This window comes from Trachemys scripta, chromosome 21 (genome assembly GCF_013100865.1).
Source record: "Trachemys scripta elegans isolate TJP31775 chromosome 21, CAS_Tse_1.0, whole genome shotgun sequence".
In the NCBI taxonomy this organism is placed as follows: Eukaryota; Metazoa; Chordata; order Testudines; family Emydidae; genus Trachemys; species Trachemys scripta.
The window spans coordinates 7,836,651-7,853,525 of NC_048318.1; the positions used below are offsets into that span (position 1 = coordinate 7,836,651).

Genomic DNA, 16,875 nt, shown 5'->3' on the forward strand with positions numbered 1-16,875 from the left:
TATTAATTGCTTATTAAGGCAGTTATGTATGTCCCTTTCATTTCAGGCATCTCGTTTCATTGCTTCAGCTGCGTTCGGCTTTACATAGCTGTGGCTGAGCCCAGCACACCTGGGGGTCGGGCTGGCAAAGTTGGTATTATTCCCCCGGCCCCCTGATCTCCCACGCCTTCCTGCAATCCTAGGTTTGCTTGGGGGTCACTTCATAAATCAGAGCAGCTTTAGGACTGCAGTGATTTATGACAGCAGGGATGGCGCTTATGAACCATTCTGCCAGCCCAGGTTCATTGGAGCATGCATCATGCTCGGGCTCTGCCCCCCAGCACCACCGCTCCTGGCTTGCGTCATCTCAGCTTCCATCTTGCCCCCTGAGGAGAGAACAGGTGGCATAAAGTCAGCTATTCTGGCCAAGGATTTCTCCTCTCTGAGGGAACCCTCCGCTGCCTGTTTAAAGCAGCTCGAAGCCCACATTGTGCCACTGGAGAGGCGCCAACGGGACTTACTGGAGGGCAGGACAGCAACCAAGACTTGCAGAACCAGATCAGACAGTTGGTCTGTCACATTCCAGGGTGCAACCCAGACCAGGGAGAGGTTGTGTTCACCACCTCCCCTGCAACCTTGGGTACTTCACAATGCTTTGCTGTTGGGCCAAACAGTCAAACAGCATGTAGGTCACACTCTGAGTGTTTGTGAATAACTGCAGTCCTGGTCCAGCAACTCAGACACTAACAGCTTGTCAGCGACACACCAGCCATACTCTGGCTTCCAGCAGCCTGGGTTACGACCTGCAGGGTGACCCCAACATGCTCGCAGTCCCGAATGTTCCCCAAAACGTGGCTTCTGCACTGTCCAGCCCTCTCCTGGATAGTTCAGAGGTCTGTTACCCCTGGGAGGGGTCAGTATACAACAGTTTGCCACTTCAACTGCAGTTAGCAAACAGTTCAGTTGAAACACAACACTGGATTCGTTTTGATTAAAAAAGAAAACACATTTATTTAACTACAAAGACATTTTAAATGAGTACAAGCGTAAGGTATTCAAGTCAGAAATGAGTACAAGAGAAATAAAGATAAAACGCCTTCTGGTAGCTAAAACTTAACAACTTGACTTGGTTCAAGGTAAAATGAGGATTTTTTTTATCATTATCTCCTCATGTGTTCCCACCCACATTGCTAACCAAAGTGAAAAGGCTGGTTCCTTTGACTTCTTAGGTGAAAGAGAGAGAGCGAAGGAGATAAAGAAAGATAGGTATCCTGGTGTGTTTTCCCCCCTCAATTTTATAGTCCAGTCACCCTTTGAAATGCATTTTCCTGAGGGTTAACTCTAGATAAAGTTCCTTTTTGCTGTGAGGACGGAGACATGGGGTCTTGTGATGGAAAAGGTTCCAGGTTGTTGCTTGCTAAAATGCAGATGGATCTATTCCTGCCCCTCTTGCTTGCCACTGGATGGCCACTTGACAGGTGATTGCCAATCAACTTTGATGACACCTGGCTAGATGCATTAGCTTGTCCTTTATCTTTGAGGAACCAGTTTACCCCTCTTGCTGTCTCAAGGACCCTGTTTACTACTTGTATGTAAATTGATGTAAAGACATATTTCATTGATTAGGACAGACCTGTTTAACATCTTCTGTCTGGTCAGGGCTATGTTGGTTTGAACACCATCATATGGAGGGAATTCATAACTTTGTATATAATGTTGCTACCCTCATTTCACCATGATATTATTGATCAGTGAGTTATTAGTTTTCAAATGGTACCTCACAAGGCATATTTTGTACAAAGATTATTACAATAGTGTGTAGGGTGTGAATACAGGGGTACATTCAGTCACATGGTCCCACTGGCCCAGTGTCCCACTTCCGGCCATTGCCTGATATAAAAAAAAATGAACCCATAAGTGTCTGTTTGCCTCGTTGTGCAATGCTAGACACAAAGGGAGGAAATACCTTCCTGACCACTCTGGAGAGACCAGCTTATGCCCTGGAGCATGTGATTTAATTGCCACTGTCATAGCATGCAAAACTGCCAGGGTGTTTAAGTGATTAGGGGGAAGTAATAGCAAAGATCCCTTAGCAGGATAGAACTGCCCCTTAAAGATTCCAGTGCACAAGGTAGCGTCTCTTTCATTGTGAAGGACAGTGGGCACCATTCTATGCTCACATTGATGTGAACCATGTGTAACTGATTTGGGGAGTGGAGAGAATATGGTCTTCTGGCTAAGTCACTTGGTCAGGACTCAGGACAGCTGGAGACTTTACCAGAGACTCCCTGTGTTTCCTTTGCCAAACTACTTAGTCTCTCCATGCCTCAGTTCCCTATCTGTAAAATGGGTCTAACCCTATTTCATTTCTCCCACACTTGGTCTATTTAGATTGTAAATTCTTTGGGCAAGGATTGAATCTCACTATGGGTATGTACAGCACCTAGCACAACAGGGCTCCGATCTCAACTAGAATCTCTCATGTCATACAAATAAATGATAATTAACAGCTTCATTAAAAACAATGGGCAAACACAGGTGGGAGACACAGGAAAGTGTGGCTTTCAGACCTTGATTTTCCTCACTTATATTGGCCTAACACCATTGACTTCAGTCGAGTTGCTCCTAATTTGCACGGGTGTGACAGAAAAATCAAACCTTCTGTGTTTTGCTGTTCAAACAACGTGGCGTTAGAATGGCAGATGCTGATTAGCTGGCCTTTGTAAGTGCTTTAGAATACAGGTATTATCAAAGGCGCAGCTCTCCCAATTTTCTCTCTGGCTCCCCTTAGAAAAACAAGCACAAAAGGGAGAGGAGACTCAATGGAACAGTCTGGCAGCAACTATAGAGGGATCTGTACATAGATGCCGACTTCCTGTGTTTCCGGGGGGTGCTCAACTCCCACTCCGCCCCAAGCCCAGCCCCCACTCTCAATCCACCTCCTCCCCCCCAACGCCTCTTGCACGCCACTGAACAGCTGATCATGGCAGGGGGGAGGTGCTGGGAGGGAGGGAGGAGGAGCTGATTGGCGGGGCTGCCAGTGGGTGCTGAGAACCCACTATTTTTTTTCCATGGGTGCTCCAGCCCCAGAGCACCCACGGAGTCGGCACCTATGGATATGCCAAGAACTTGTGTGTGATGGGAATTGGTTTGGATGCAGCTAGAAGAAACAGGATGGTTCTGGGGGCCAATAAAAGGACATAGGGCCTTTCACTTCTAGGTCACTGTGATGAGTCCAGGTTGGCAATCGCCAATAGGTGCTTTATATAGACAACAGCTGAGGTGGATAAGTATAAACTCAACTAGCCATGAATGGGGATAAATTGAGGCTAGAAATTAGAAGAAGGTTTTTAAGCATCAGAGAAGGGAGGTTCTAGCACCACTTCCCAGTAGGTGCAGGGGAGCTGGGGGAAAGAAAGGCAAACAACCTAACTAGTTTTAAGGAGCTTGAAGAGTTTCTGGAGGGAGGTATATGACAGGGCTGCCTATGGTAGCAGGGGACAGCACTCGGTGACACAGAAGGTCCCTTCCAGCCTTGTGTCCTTTGTCCCTGTATGGATGAAAGGTGAGGTTCTATGTAATGTTTATTGGAGGCAGTGTGATCTAGTAGAAATGGGACTTGACTAGGAGACTTGGGTTCTGTTCCTCTCTCTGACGTGCTGTGTGATGTTGCTCCAGTCAGTTCCCCACTCTGTGACTCAGTTTCCCAATCTGTAATAAAACGCTGTGAGGTCAGCTGATGAAAGATGCCGTCCAGGACATTTGTTAGAAGCAGAGACTCTGCCTGTTTGAGGCTCAGGGAGCTGCCACTGTGCATTTCAGATTGGTTACGGAACCTCAGTGTTATTCTCAGTCCTTTTCTCTATTGAAGGGGAATGATTATTAAATAAAGAACAAATATAATGTTCCTTAATCTGAAACAGACATCATCTAGGCTGAAAAATGCAAGTTTTGTGCTTTTTGTGGGGAAGAAAAACCAGTAGTATTCTCCAGTGAAAGTTCTTAGCTGTAGCTAGTGTAGCATTTTGGACCATTGATGTAGGATGTTCTGTACACTTCTGTAAAGGCTGTTACCATCTGAAGGCTGTTTGAAATGAGTTTGCTGGGTTCTCAGTCCAGCCCGCAATGCACAATGGTCTGTATCATAAAAAACAACCACACTCATTAATGCCCATGCTAGTAAGAAGTCACAGGTTTAAATGGGCCATATCTATGGATGGTGCTAACGTGCCCCCCCCCTCCCCACCATCACGATGGTATCTAAGCACCTAACAATTTCTAATGGCTCTTCCCTCACAACACCCGTCTGAAGTAGTGCAGTCCTACAGATGGGGAACTGAGGCACAGAGAAACTAAGTGAGTTGCCCAAGGTCATGCAGGAAGTTTGTGTCAGAGATGGGAATTGAAGTCAGGCCTCCCAAAACCTAAATGAGTGCCCTAACTACTAGACCGTCCTTCCTCTCTGGACACCCAACTCAAACTTCACCTTCCATAGAAACTAACCTTCCCCTTCAATCCCCTGGAGGGGGCGCCTCCCATTCAGTGGCAAGGGAGATGGACTGCAAGAGCCAACTCTGTTTGCTGGCTCAGCAGGAAGCACTGGGATTTTCAGTATGCTCATGAAATATCCAGTCCAGTTGTGCAGACCCAGGAAGTTTGGATTGTTTGGCTCTGGCTGAGAGAAGAGGCTGAAATCTGGGGTCCTCGTCTGAGACAAGTGGAGCTCGCCGATCTGTACTGAGGAGCGCAGCATGGACGCAAGTGAGAGTGAGCGCATCAGGAACCGGCTGCGGCAAGGCGGGAAGGTGTGGTGGAGGAAACGAGCAAGGACATAACACCAGGGGAAGGGATGGGCACCGTCAGCACAGCCCTCGAGGACGGGGATGATAGACGGGGAGATCGTGATGATGGGGCGATGGCATGGACCGAATGAGGAGGCAGAGCCAGAGATGTTTATGTAAATATGGGAGGGTTATAAAAACAGGCTGGAAGAGGGATCACAGAGGACATCCTGTTAATGACCGGGAGCATGTCACCTGGGGAATGGCTCAGGAGGTACGTGCCTGCTAGTCCCAGTGTATGGGGTGCTGGTACATCCGTATGTGAGCGTGGGTGTGTGTAGCCACAGAGGAAGGGGCTCTGCAATCCACCCAAAGCTGCATACATGTGCTGCTGTGTATGTATGCCACATGTGTCTGCAGGGGGTGGACATATGTCTGCTGGTAAGCGTATGTGGCATTTGGGTATGAGCATGGTACACATGTCGGGGCGTTTCTGTGTGAACAGATGTGCATATACCATTCGACATGCACATCACACAGATGCACACCCTCTATGTATATATATATATAGTGTGTGTGCCATCTCTCTTAGCTAAATCCTGTGTTTGCTACCCTGCTGAGTGTGTGGGCGAGAGGGATGAACACTGACCCTGGGACAAAGCCAGGGTATGTTCTGGGGACCCACAAAAGGGGCTGAATCAGCTCAGAACAAAATAAATACCTTTCCCAGCGTCATAGCAAAGAAAACGAGATCAGCAAAAGCACAGGCCCCGCTCTGGGGAAATCTGCACGCTGCAGACTGGCGCTGCCATGTTTAATCACCCCCGAACAAGAGAGATGCCAGGAAGAAAAGGACTGGCAACAACGAGAGAATTCACACCCGGGATGCCTGGATTTATTTATTCGTCCTCATCTGGGTGCAGTTCCATCTGCATCTTCCATTCGGCTCGAGATTCTCCACCCCCCCCCCCCCCGGCTATAGAAATACTGGCCAAATAATAATGCATTTTAATATAGACATAATGGGATTACTACTGAATGTTAAATAATATCAGATTTATATTTATGGTCACTTATTTATTAAGGCTTTTCTCCCTTGTGTAGTAAAACCTTACTCTCTATCTCTTAAGTCTCAAGAAAGGCATTTTAAATAATTAATTCGATTAATTATTCAAACATTTAATTTGCATACAATAACTGTCGTGTTAAATCTGAACATTGCATATATAATTGAAAGGGTAACTAAAGGCTCCTCTACCCCGTCACTCTCATTTTCTTCCCCACGTACTCCAGTGTCACTTCTGCCTTGCTCCAGCTGACATTGATTGGGGGAAATCTTTTCATTCCTTGGGCACCTATAGATTCCTTCCAACCCCTTCCTGAGAAGTGGGCGTGGGTGTGGGCTTGTTGCCAGTTGGTGCATAAGCGGCTAACGATTGCAGCTCATGTAGCTAAGTGGATTTATATGCAAAGATCAGAAAGTGCTTAATCAACTGATCATATATTATTATAAGCAAGGCCAAAACCATCCCAGGCCTCCAAACAAATCTAACAGCTAATACAGTGGTAAGATAGAGAATGCAAGGGCTCCCTAGTCAGGAACAGCAGAGTTGAAAGATTAACTTTAACCCTGCCTTCTAATAATTGTGTTTTATAATGTGGCTACTCTTTACATTTGTCAGATGATGTAATACAACCTATTAATGCAAACGTACGTGTTGCTAAGTGATATTACAGTAAGTAGCGTCTTCAGACCTCACGTGACTTTTAAGCCTAAATGAGATCTACAAAACAAGCCAAGTTTGATGAAAATGGATTCAGTAGTTTTAAACTCATGAATGGCCCAGAGCTGCATTAGAAAGGAAGTATGGACTTAGGATAAGGCACTGCACTTATATTTGTGCTCAATTGCTGCCTCTTCTTGTATGACCTTGAGCAAGTCCCTTGATCTCTCTGTCTTCAGGTCCCCTCTGTAATGTGGGGATAATAAATATTTCCTTTGTCCGTCTTGTCTATTGAGACTGTAAGCCCTTCGGGGCAGTGACTGTCTCTTATTGTATTTATGTACAGCTCCTAGCACAGTGTGGCTCCAGTCTTGGTCAGGGCCTTATTATGGCGTCAGCACATAATGTTGCCAGTATCCTTGGCTCCAGCCCCTCCTGCCTCCCTCTGGGTCTTCCGTACCTCAGCCCTCTGGCCACGTCACGGAACAGCTCCTTCCTTCTGAGGTACTCAGAGTCCCATCTGATGCACACAAAAAGTTCTTGGCCCCTCCTGTGGCTCAGCTGTCCAGCCTGAGCCAGCCCCAAACTGCTGGGCCTCTCCAATCCATCAGCTTTTTTCACCAAGCTAACAACTGGAGGTTCCCTAGTGTGTCCCTTTCCCAGGGCTCTGACAGTCTTTCTTCAGGGCTCTCCCAGTCACCTCCAAGCCCCAACTCACGGCTCCTCCCCTACAGGAGCCCGTGTGTTTCCTGTGGGTTCTCCCTAGCCTGTAGCCCCATGCCTTCCCCAAGGGGAGCACTCTCTTCCTTCCTCTCACCTGGCATTGCCAGTCCTATCTGAGCAGCTCCCCACATAGACTGTTCTGGCACTCTTCTTGTAGAACTCAGATGTTCTCATGCTGATTGGCTAACAACAGGAGTGGCGCCAGGGTTTTTGCTGCCTTAGGCGGCAGCGCTCCTCCTCTGAGCATTCGGCGGCGGGGATCCTTCTGCTCTGTATCTTTGGGACACCGGCGGCGGGTCCCGGAGCGAGTGAAGGACCCGCCGTCGAATTTCCGCCAAAGACCCGGAGCGGAAGGACCCCCCCCCCCCGCCGAATTTCCACCAAGGGCGACAAAATGCCGCTCCCAAATCCTGCCGCCCTAGGCGACCGCCGAGGGTCGCCTAGTGGAAGCGCCGGCCCTAGCTAACAAGCCAGCACCTGGAGCACCTACCTGCTTACAGGTTCAGCATGGTCCTGATTCTCCAGGAAGGGCCACTGGCCCGAGGACATGCCTATCGGTGTAACTGTCATACAGCTAATAATGAATATAATTCCATCTCCTCCAGTAGGCAGAACTGCTCGCAGCACAGCATGCCTTAGCACCATGCTGGGGCGTTGGTTCAAAGGGGAACACACAAGGTACATCTGCAGTGGAGCTGGAGGTGGAATTTCCAGCTCGGATAGTTGTACCTACAGTGGACCCAATTGACTGGCTCGTCACTCAAGTATACGCCTAGGGTTTTGGATGGGATCATACTTAGGGCAGCCAGCCCATCCATGCTTGCGCCGCTGTGGCTACACTTCTACTATCAGTGCACTAACTCAATCAGAGTGAGTGTGAGTATATCTACCCGAGCTGGAAATGGCACCACCAGCTCAAAGTGTAGACGTACCCGCAGTCCAGTTAGACTGGCTCTTAGCAAGAGCTGAGATGACTCACCTAAATGTATGTACAGTTCATCCACTATCATCTTCGTGCACTGCCCCAGGAGCTCTTCCATTCTGCCCGCATTTGTTCTGCTGTTGTCCTCCGGTGTATGATTAGCAGATTAGCCATTGTGTCCAAAGTAGGGAAAATGAACTCCCAGCAGTCCTTCACATCACAGGGTAATTCATTACCCACCTTGATTTCCACTTAAAATGTACTTTAAATATACTTCCAGCCACTAACCCTTAATCACACTGGCATTCACAAAAAAGCCCATCTTTTTATTTTATTTTATTTCATTTTATTGCCCGGGGCTAGCATGACATAATCCCTTCCAGGCTGTCTTGGAGTGCTTTACGGATCAATAAATTACTTACCTGTGTGGCAGAGGCAATATGTGCAAGGAAAGTCACTGCAGTTGTTCTATCTCAGCCAGTCCCCTGGAAAGGTCTATGTGCATACCAGCTAATCGTGCATGCGTGAGAATCCAGAGAGATGGAGGTGGTGTGTTATAGCAGAGGGGATGCTGTAGCCCATGTCTGTCTTGCCTGGGTGAGAGTCGAGAATGGGAGTAGCAGTGGTTCTTTATATTATTCATGGATTTTCAGCTGGCATCAATAACATCGCTCCGCTGAAGTTAATAGAGCTATGCTGCTCTACAACAGCTGAGAATCTGGCCTTACATTTCCTCTTCTAGAAAAGACCTGTAGAAAATACAATAATGATGACGAAACCTTGAGGGTTCTATGCAAAGTATTCAGAACACCTATGGAATGTATAGAATCCTTTCTATGGGTTATTTTTTTAACCTATAAAATTCCATAGCAGGAACCAAGTTTTCTATTAAATGCGATAGGATGGTCCAATGAAACAGAAAGGGGATTATTTTCTATTCAGTTCTACAGGACTATTTTCATGAAGGTTAATAGAGAGTCTGTCTCGCAGAGACCTCCTCTCCCTTCGGAGACCACACAGATCCCATCCCATCCCCTGCTCATGTGGCAATGTGACATTGGGGAAGGCTTTAACTGTTTTCTTTCAACTGTATTTAGTGCATGGAGCACTGAGTCCCTTTGGAATACAGTTCGTCATGCTGTTTCCTTTTGCTCTTCATTTCATTTCTGTTCTGCTCCTTCTACTCTCCTCCTGCTCATGCGTCCTTGTTGACAGGACTCCCTATTCCCCTGTATGTGTCTATAGCCCCTGATGGCCAAGGCGGAGTCTGCTCTGCCAGGTAGCTTTGGCCAAGGAAAGGCATACGCAGGAACACAACAGGGAAACTCCCTTCCACCTCAGGGACACCTGTTCCAACCCCTCCAGAGTAAACATGCTCATCAGAATAGCACAACGGACATAAGAAAGGGAAATATTTATTTACAGAGGGATGGATGGAGAAAAACACTGGGGGAGAAGATAGGGGGAGTGGCAAAACAGGGTTACATCTAACACGAGGACCCATGGACCCACTGCTACCACAGTATACAAGGATAACTGCCAAGTGCTATGTGTCTAGACTAAGAGGTCAAGAATTCCAGGCAGAGTTCCAGTCCATCAGTGAACCATGGGTGCAGAGCCAATGCTAGATGTAAGCAGACTAAGCAATGGCTTAGGACCCCACGCAGCTCAAGGGGGCTCCCTATTCACTTTTCATTATGTGTTGTGGGGATGGGGGGAGAGGCCAAAAGTATTCTTGCTTAGGGCCCCCAATGGACTAGCACTGCCTCTGCTTGGGTACTCCTGGTCGTCTTCAGCGCCCGCCCGCTTTCAACAACCAACCTGTCTGGTGTTCTGCTGCTCTCCACAAACCCACACAGAGTAGCAACCCGCCTCTTAGCTAGCTACAGCCTCCCTCCTTATTCCCCATGCGAAGTTAGAAGCACCAGTACTCACAGCTCCATACAGTTCTGGTCAACGGTGACTCCGGTTTATGCTTCTCAAGTGATTTCTTCCTAGCACAGTGCACCTCCTGGCTCCCATCTTGGGACGTCCCCGGTGAGCCACTCTGTCCCTCCCGGGCTTCGAGCTGGTTCTCGCCTGCTTTCCTGTGCGAGGGCTTACTTGCTTACTTGTAGGCCCTCTTGTCTGGAGCTACAGACACCCCCAGGTCCCTCTCACGCTCTTTCTCTCGACTCCCCTCCCCTCAGAACAACCTAGCCTTGCACTGCCTCAGGACGAGGTTTTAAAGGGGCTGTTCTCTCTACACCCCAAGGGGTTACACATCCTACCCTGGACATGTTGCCCAACCATCTGGTTCTCTTCTCCTCCCCTCCCTCCCGGGACATTGGTGAAGAGCAGAACGAGTGGATCTCATCCCTGAGGGCACCACTGTTTTCTTTTCTGTATAGTGGCAGCTCATGGAGGCAGCTAGGCTGGCTCTTTCTCCTGGCTTCCAGCTTCTTTCACAGGCCTCCAGAATCTTCTTCATGACACAGAGGCAGCTGCAAACAAGGGGCTTGAATCAGCACCACGCGATGAGTGAGCTCTGGGCACCCCACCAGCGAGAGCTCCACCGGCCTCAGTTTGGGAATGCCTGGGAGAGAGGGTGTTTTCCTCCAGTTAATCCTCTCGAGGACATGATTCCAGTGGAAACGGAGTGGGGAGTAGGTTAAGGAGGGATTTGGGGGTAAGCAGCCTGTATATCTGGGAAGGAAGTGGGGGGTGGGAGAATGTCACCTCCAGGTCCTTCACTGCCGTGTTAGATGGGGCTGATGGGCTGTTGCTTAGCTGGTAATTGTGAGATGGGGAGACTCCACCTACACATGCAGCTGTTCATCCACAACTACACACACAAACTCCCCCCCCTCCACACACGCACACACACACACACACACACACACACACACACAAAACCTGGAGAATTAGAGTGAAACAGTCAAATCGGAACCTGCTGCCTCCTCACTTTTCCCTGTATGTCATTCCAGTGTCTCCCAAAATTGTTGAGATCTCTTCCGACATCTCCATCAACGAAGGCGGCAACATCAGCCTCACCTGTATAGCCACGGGCAGACCGGATCCTACAATCACCTGGAGGCACATCTCCCCCAAAGGTAAGATGGCCACGTGCGGCCTCATGCATTCCTAGTGCTATCCCTGCAGTAGGGGCTTAGGGGCACCAGCCATTCCCACTCACAAAGACAGATGTGATGCACGCTGCAAGGAGGGGACTCCGGATGGAGGCTGGAATTCTGGCCTCAGAGTATCTGCAGTTCTGCTTGATGGCCCGGAAGGAAGACTCCATCCTTCCCTGCCCCAGGAATTGATCCCGAGAGCACAAATGGTTTTAGACTGTGTGCCGAAGAGAGGATTCAGGGCTAACATGGCACAAATTCTCAGTTGTGTTTGTAAAGACCCTGCACTAAGTGCGAGTTTGTTTTTTTATCATGATCGTGGGTTGAATGCTTTAATCAGACTAGTGTGATAACAGGAGATCTTAGTGAGTGCAAGTTCGATTAAGGGCAACGTTTTGTTTTTGTGTAGGACCTATACAAAACACCATTTTAAAAAATGCAGTATTAAAAGTTACCATTGGGATGTCCATATCGGTGCCAATGAGAGCTGGAAATAGCAGTACAAAAAGAAAGAAAACGACTAAACAGATTGCATGAATTGCCATCTCTCATTAATTAATAAACAACAGAGGCCTGTAACAGTGGATTGGATTGCTGGAGAGTTAATTCCTATAGGCACAAATTCAGTGATGTCTGATCACATTTCAAAATACTTTCCCTGTGATTTTATTCAATTTCACTTTGCGTTGTGCGATCTCCAGCGTTTCTCAGATGCTATTGAACCAAGCGGTTAGGATCGGTTAGGATGATGACTGGAAGGCTTTGAGTACTGGGGCTCTGGTTGCAGTGCCCGCCAGCCTGCTGACAGGTTAGATCAGGGCAGGGTCTGATTGTGATATCGGCAGCTCTCTGCCATCACCCCGCATGGAGTGAAAGAACCTCAGGGCTGAATGTATCTATTAGACAAATGTAACTCCCCTGAGAAACATACTCATTTGCCCCATTGTTCCCCTGTCTAAGTCCATGCTAATCACTGCAGTGTCTGAGTGCGACTCCAGCGCTCTCAGCCGACCCCAGTGCTTTCTGCGGCTGCTGGACCAACTCATTAATTCCCGTGGCCCGAGAGGGACGGAGCAGGGACCCCGACACCTCACTCCATTCCTTTCCTGTCACTTACAATGGGCACCTTTCGAACGGGTCTGTTACAAAACCCAGCCTGCCCTGCGTGCGTTGGCCTCTCTGCTTGAGATGGATGCACCCCGCGTGGGCCAAGCTGCTGAGCGGGCCCTTCATGTGGGTGATTGATAAAGTCCGTGCCACTCTGTGTGCTCCCTCCCATAGCGAGCATCTAATGGGACTGGATCAAGGTTACTGCCAGTGCATCTATCACCATCAGCGAGCGTTTACGGTAGGGCATCTCTGCACTGATCCATTTGCTCCCACTCCATAACCATTCATCTTCTTTCTTGCTTGCTTTCTTTCTTCTCCCTCCCCCCCAAACCCCTTTCGCTCTATTCCCCATACTCCCCTCCCCGTCTCTGAGGTTCTGCCACGGCTGGCTTTCAGAGGGGCTGTTATCTCTGTGTGCTGCCATCCAGCAGATTTCTTTCCCCAGGGGAGCTTTACCTGTGCTTGAACCAGATGTTTCCATTTTACTTCGGTCTTAGCTGCTATGGAAACTGAGGATGCACCAAGGGGAGAGGAGTGAGCTAATCAGAAATTACCTGTGGAGTTGGATAATTTACGACAGTAGCTGTTACCAGATTTCTGGCCCAGATGAGAGATTCTGCATTTGAAACCCAATAGAACTAATCACCGCACAAACTGCATGGGGCTGGGCTCTCGCTCGCTGGGAGTGCCAAGCTCAGAGTTGGCACAGGGCAGCTCCGATGCCTGCCTACCTACCTATTTATTGCCAGACATGCCATCTCTCTCTCTCACTCGCTAGCTAAGTAGCTATGACTGCATTTGATCTGTCCTCTGTCTCTCAGTGTCTTCTCCACCCACACCCACCGTACCATCTCAGCACCTTTACAGCAGCTGGGGGTGGGGGCATCTATCTGTGAGTTGATTATTTGGCTGTCATCTGTCTATGTTTGGGCATCCTGAGACCTCAAAGTGTGCTACATGCCATGAAAACTCCCCAGCTTTGTTAATCCCAAGCAAATGCATTTTGACATGGTTCTGTAAAGAGCCTGACAGGGGAACCTTCTAAGAGGCAGTGTGGTCCGAGGAGCAGGGAGGGGACTGTAACCCATGTATCTGGCTCTGCCAATTATTCCCCAATGACCTTGGATGAATCACTTCCCACCCCCATGCCTCAGTTTCCCTCAGCTGGATTCTCTGCAGTGGAGGCAGTGGTGAAAAGGGGCCACAGGGAGTTGGTTATAGCTCCCTGGTCCCATGGTTTCCAGACCCTGCATACATGCTAATGAGCATTTGTAACCTGCGCCATCAGTGTGAGGTCTTTCAGTGACCACCCTTTATGCCAGGGCTGAGGCAGGGATGGCCGGTAATAATTATAATTAATAGAGATATCCCATTTCCTAGAACTGGAAGGGACCTTGAAAGGTCATTGAGTCCAGCCCCCTGCCTTCACTAGCAGGACCATGTACTGATTTTGCCCCAGATCCCCAAGTGGCCCCCTCAAGGATTGAACTCACACCCCTGGGTTTAGCAGGCCAATGCTCAAACCACTGAGCTATTCCTCCCCCTGGTAGCTGGTGTGGAAGCTGGTTCCGCTGCCTTTCCCTGCAGGAGCTAACCTGTGTAATGTGAATTTTCTGCTGCTGTTTTCTAGCCACTTTAAGTCCAGTGACTCATCGTCCATCCCCCCCGCCTCCCCATCAGCTCCTTCCCATCCACCTCCAGCTCCTGTGACAACAGAGGAGTCCTTGGTACCTGATTTCTAGCAGCCTGCATTGCTCTGGTATAGTGTGATATATATGCAGCAGCTTGCACTCATAAACCCCTCTGAATGCATGGTGCTTATGGGAGCTGCATTCACACCACTTGTTTTTGGGGGGAGGGGGGAGGGAATGCTTTTCTGGTGCTGACCAGGTTACTACTTGTGTGTGCGGGGGGGGGGGGGCATTATTTCTACCATTTAACTCTTTTGCTAAGAGCTGGAGCAGGTGAATTTCCTGCTGACGCCGTCTCTGTCACTGAGTCACAGGGGCTTTGAGTGATCTCTTCTGTGTCTGTGGCTGAATGCTTAAGGCCTTTGGGGAGTTTCCCTGCAGGAGACGCCTGCCGTTCCTTTGCACATGTCTCCATTCACGGGCAGCTCTCTTTCCAAATTCCTCTCGCCACGAACAAAAAAAAAATAGGATCACTGCGGCAAACGGCTTTTGAAAAGAGCTGTATAAAGCCTATTCCAGTTTAGCCAAGATCTCATTTCATAACACACGCCCTTTCTCTCTGTCTCCACCTCCCTCTCTCTGTTTTGCTGATATACTTAAACCCGGGCCCCCAGTTACTCCAGTCCTGGACTCCCCTCTCAGCTCTATTGATGCACTCCAGTCCTGATCTGCACCACCCCTATTGCTGTTCCAGCCCTGGGACTCTCATAAAACTCTGCCGATGCACCTCTCTCCTGACGAGCAGCCTGCTCTGTTCTCCCGGTTCTGAGACCCCCTTGCATCTCTGCCGATGCACCTCACTCTTGACCTGCAGCAACTCCCCCCATCTTTTTCTTCTGCATCACAGCATATTATTCCAGCCAGATACCTCTGGTAAAACTTAAATAGCAAATACAGCCATCCAATTGGGTCGAGGAAGAGCAGGTGCTTCAGTCTTCTGGAGTCTGGTGGAGCAGGGAAGAGGCTCTGTGCAATTGCTTAATGCAGAGATCCAAGAGTGTTGTGACTCCTACCCCAATCTTTGGTGCATCTCCGCTGAGAAGTCCCCTCCAGCCATCAAATGGGGCCTGGAGGCTCTAAAGGGCAGTTCAAGTTCTGCCAGACCCACCAGGCACTTTGCCTTCAAATATTAATTCAGCAAAAAGGTGTCAGGAGGCCACGCTCTGGCATCTGGTGGGCTGACACCAGCACCCTGGCCGTCAGCGCCGGTGTCAGAGCCTACGAGGCACTGAGATCATTAGGATGGCAGTCAGGAGAAGCTTTTCCAGCTGTGTGAAGTGAGGAAGCAGGAGTGGGAGAAAGACAATGAAGGTCAAGAAATAACACTCTGTGTGGGAGGCAGCAGCATCCTTCCCGAGAAACCACTCCCACTGCAAAAGAACCTTCTTGTGTCACTTGCCCTCGGGGTGCTTTAGAGGTGCTCTAAATTGGCTGATTTTGGAGGCAGATCTTGCACTCTGCTAATTACCAGAGATGGGTGAAGTTCACATTTCACAGCGTAGAATACATTTGGCTTCTCCCTGAACTGAAAATCCAGCTCTGATGCAGTTCAGATGCCAACCCAAGTCGCACAGCTGGGCCCCTGCTCCCCAAAAGGGATGGAGTCCAAATGCTCAGGGTTTTGCCCAGGAGCCAGATTTTGGGGTTCCAGCCTATGACTGCTGCTTCCATCTTTCATAAGAACATATGAACAGCCATACTGGGTCAGACCAATGCTCCAGCTAGCCCCGTATCTTGTCTCCAATAGCGGCCAGTGCCAGATGTTTCAAAGGGAATGAACAGAACAGGGCAATTTCTAGTGATCCGGCCCGTCGTCCCGTTCCAGCATCTGGCAGTTGAGGTTTAGGGGTTGTGTCTCTAACCATCTTGGCTAATGGATTGGATTGGAAATCCCTTGATTTGAGGATGATCTCTACCATGAATTTACATATGGGTCCTGAGATGACTCAGGAGTCCGATCCTGGAACTGCAAATCCGCCCACAGTAAGTACACATTTCATAGCAGGCCAGTTGCTTGCGGGGAGAAAGTTCTTTCTTTTTCCTTCCTTCTCTCTCTCTTTTCAGCTTTGAAGGCAAGGCACTTCTCCTCAAAGCGGGCCATTGCCTGATGGAGGATATGGCGCCATTGGGGTCGGTTGATGGCCTGCTCCTCTCAGCTTGTGATGTCCACATTAGTTTTCTTAAGATACGCTTTCAGTGTGTCTTTGCAGCGCTTCTTCTGACCACCACGGGATCTCTGACCAGGGGTGAGCTGAGAGTAGAGGACTTGTTTTGGGAGGTGAGTGTCTGGCATCTGCACACAGTGTCCAGCCCAGCGAAGTTGGTGCATGAGGACCATTGCTTCAATGCTGGTGACATTGGCTTCAACGAGGATGCTGGCATTAGTGCAGCGATCTTGACACGAAGGATCTTCAGGAGGCATCATTGGTGGTACCTCTCCAAGCTCTTGAGGTGCTGTCAATAGGTCACCCAAGTTATGCATCCATAGAGGAGTGTAGGAACAATTTTCTTGTAGACCTGGATCTTGTCCTGCTGTAGGTCACAGTCCATGAAAATGTGTCGGAGCAATTTCCCAAAGGAAGCACTTGCGTGCTGGATCTCACTGTCAATTTTTGCATTTTGAGAAAGTTGGCTACCAAGGTAGCAAAAGTGCTCAACTGTCTCCAAAGCCTGACCCTCGATGGTGATTTGTGGTGGGTCACGTGCAAGGCCTGAAGCAGGTTGATAGAGCACTTTAGTCTTAGGTTGAGTGAGAGTCCTAGGCTTCAGTAAGCCTGGGACTTGCCTAATAGCCATTGATGGATCTGTCCTCCATGAACTTATCTAATTCTT

At 49.0% G+C, this 16,875-nt stretch overlaps 1 protein-coding gene across 7 annotated transcripts in view; it reads left to right on the forward strand.

Moving 5' to 3' along the window:
• NTM (neurotrimin) overlaps positions 1-16,875 on the forward strand; it is a 676,988-nt gene that overhangs the window by 582,881 nt on the left and 77,232 nt on the right. For all 7 annotated transcript variants that reach the window (XR_004643653.1, XM_034754499.1, XM_034754500.1 and 4 more), the window contains one exon: positions 11,096-11,221. Coding sequence is in view for 6 of the 7 variants with exons in the window: in XM_034754499.1 (XP_034610390.1) it covers positions 11,096-11,221 (126 nt within the window). In the remaining variant the exon portion in view is untranslated. The remainder of the gene's footprint in view (positions 1-11,095; positions 11,222-16,875) is intronic.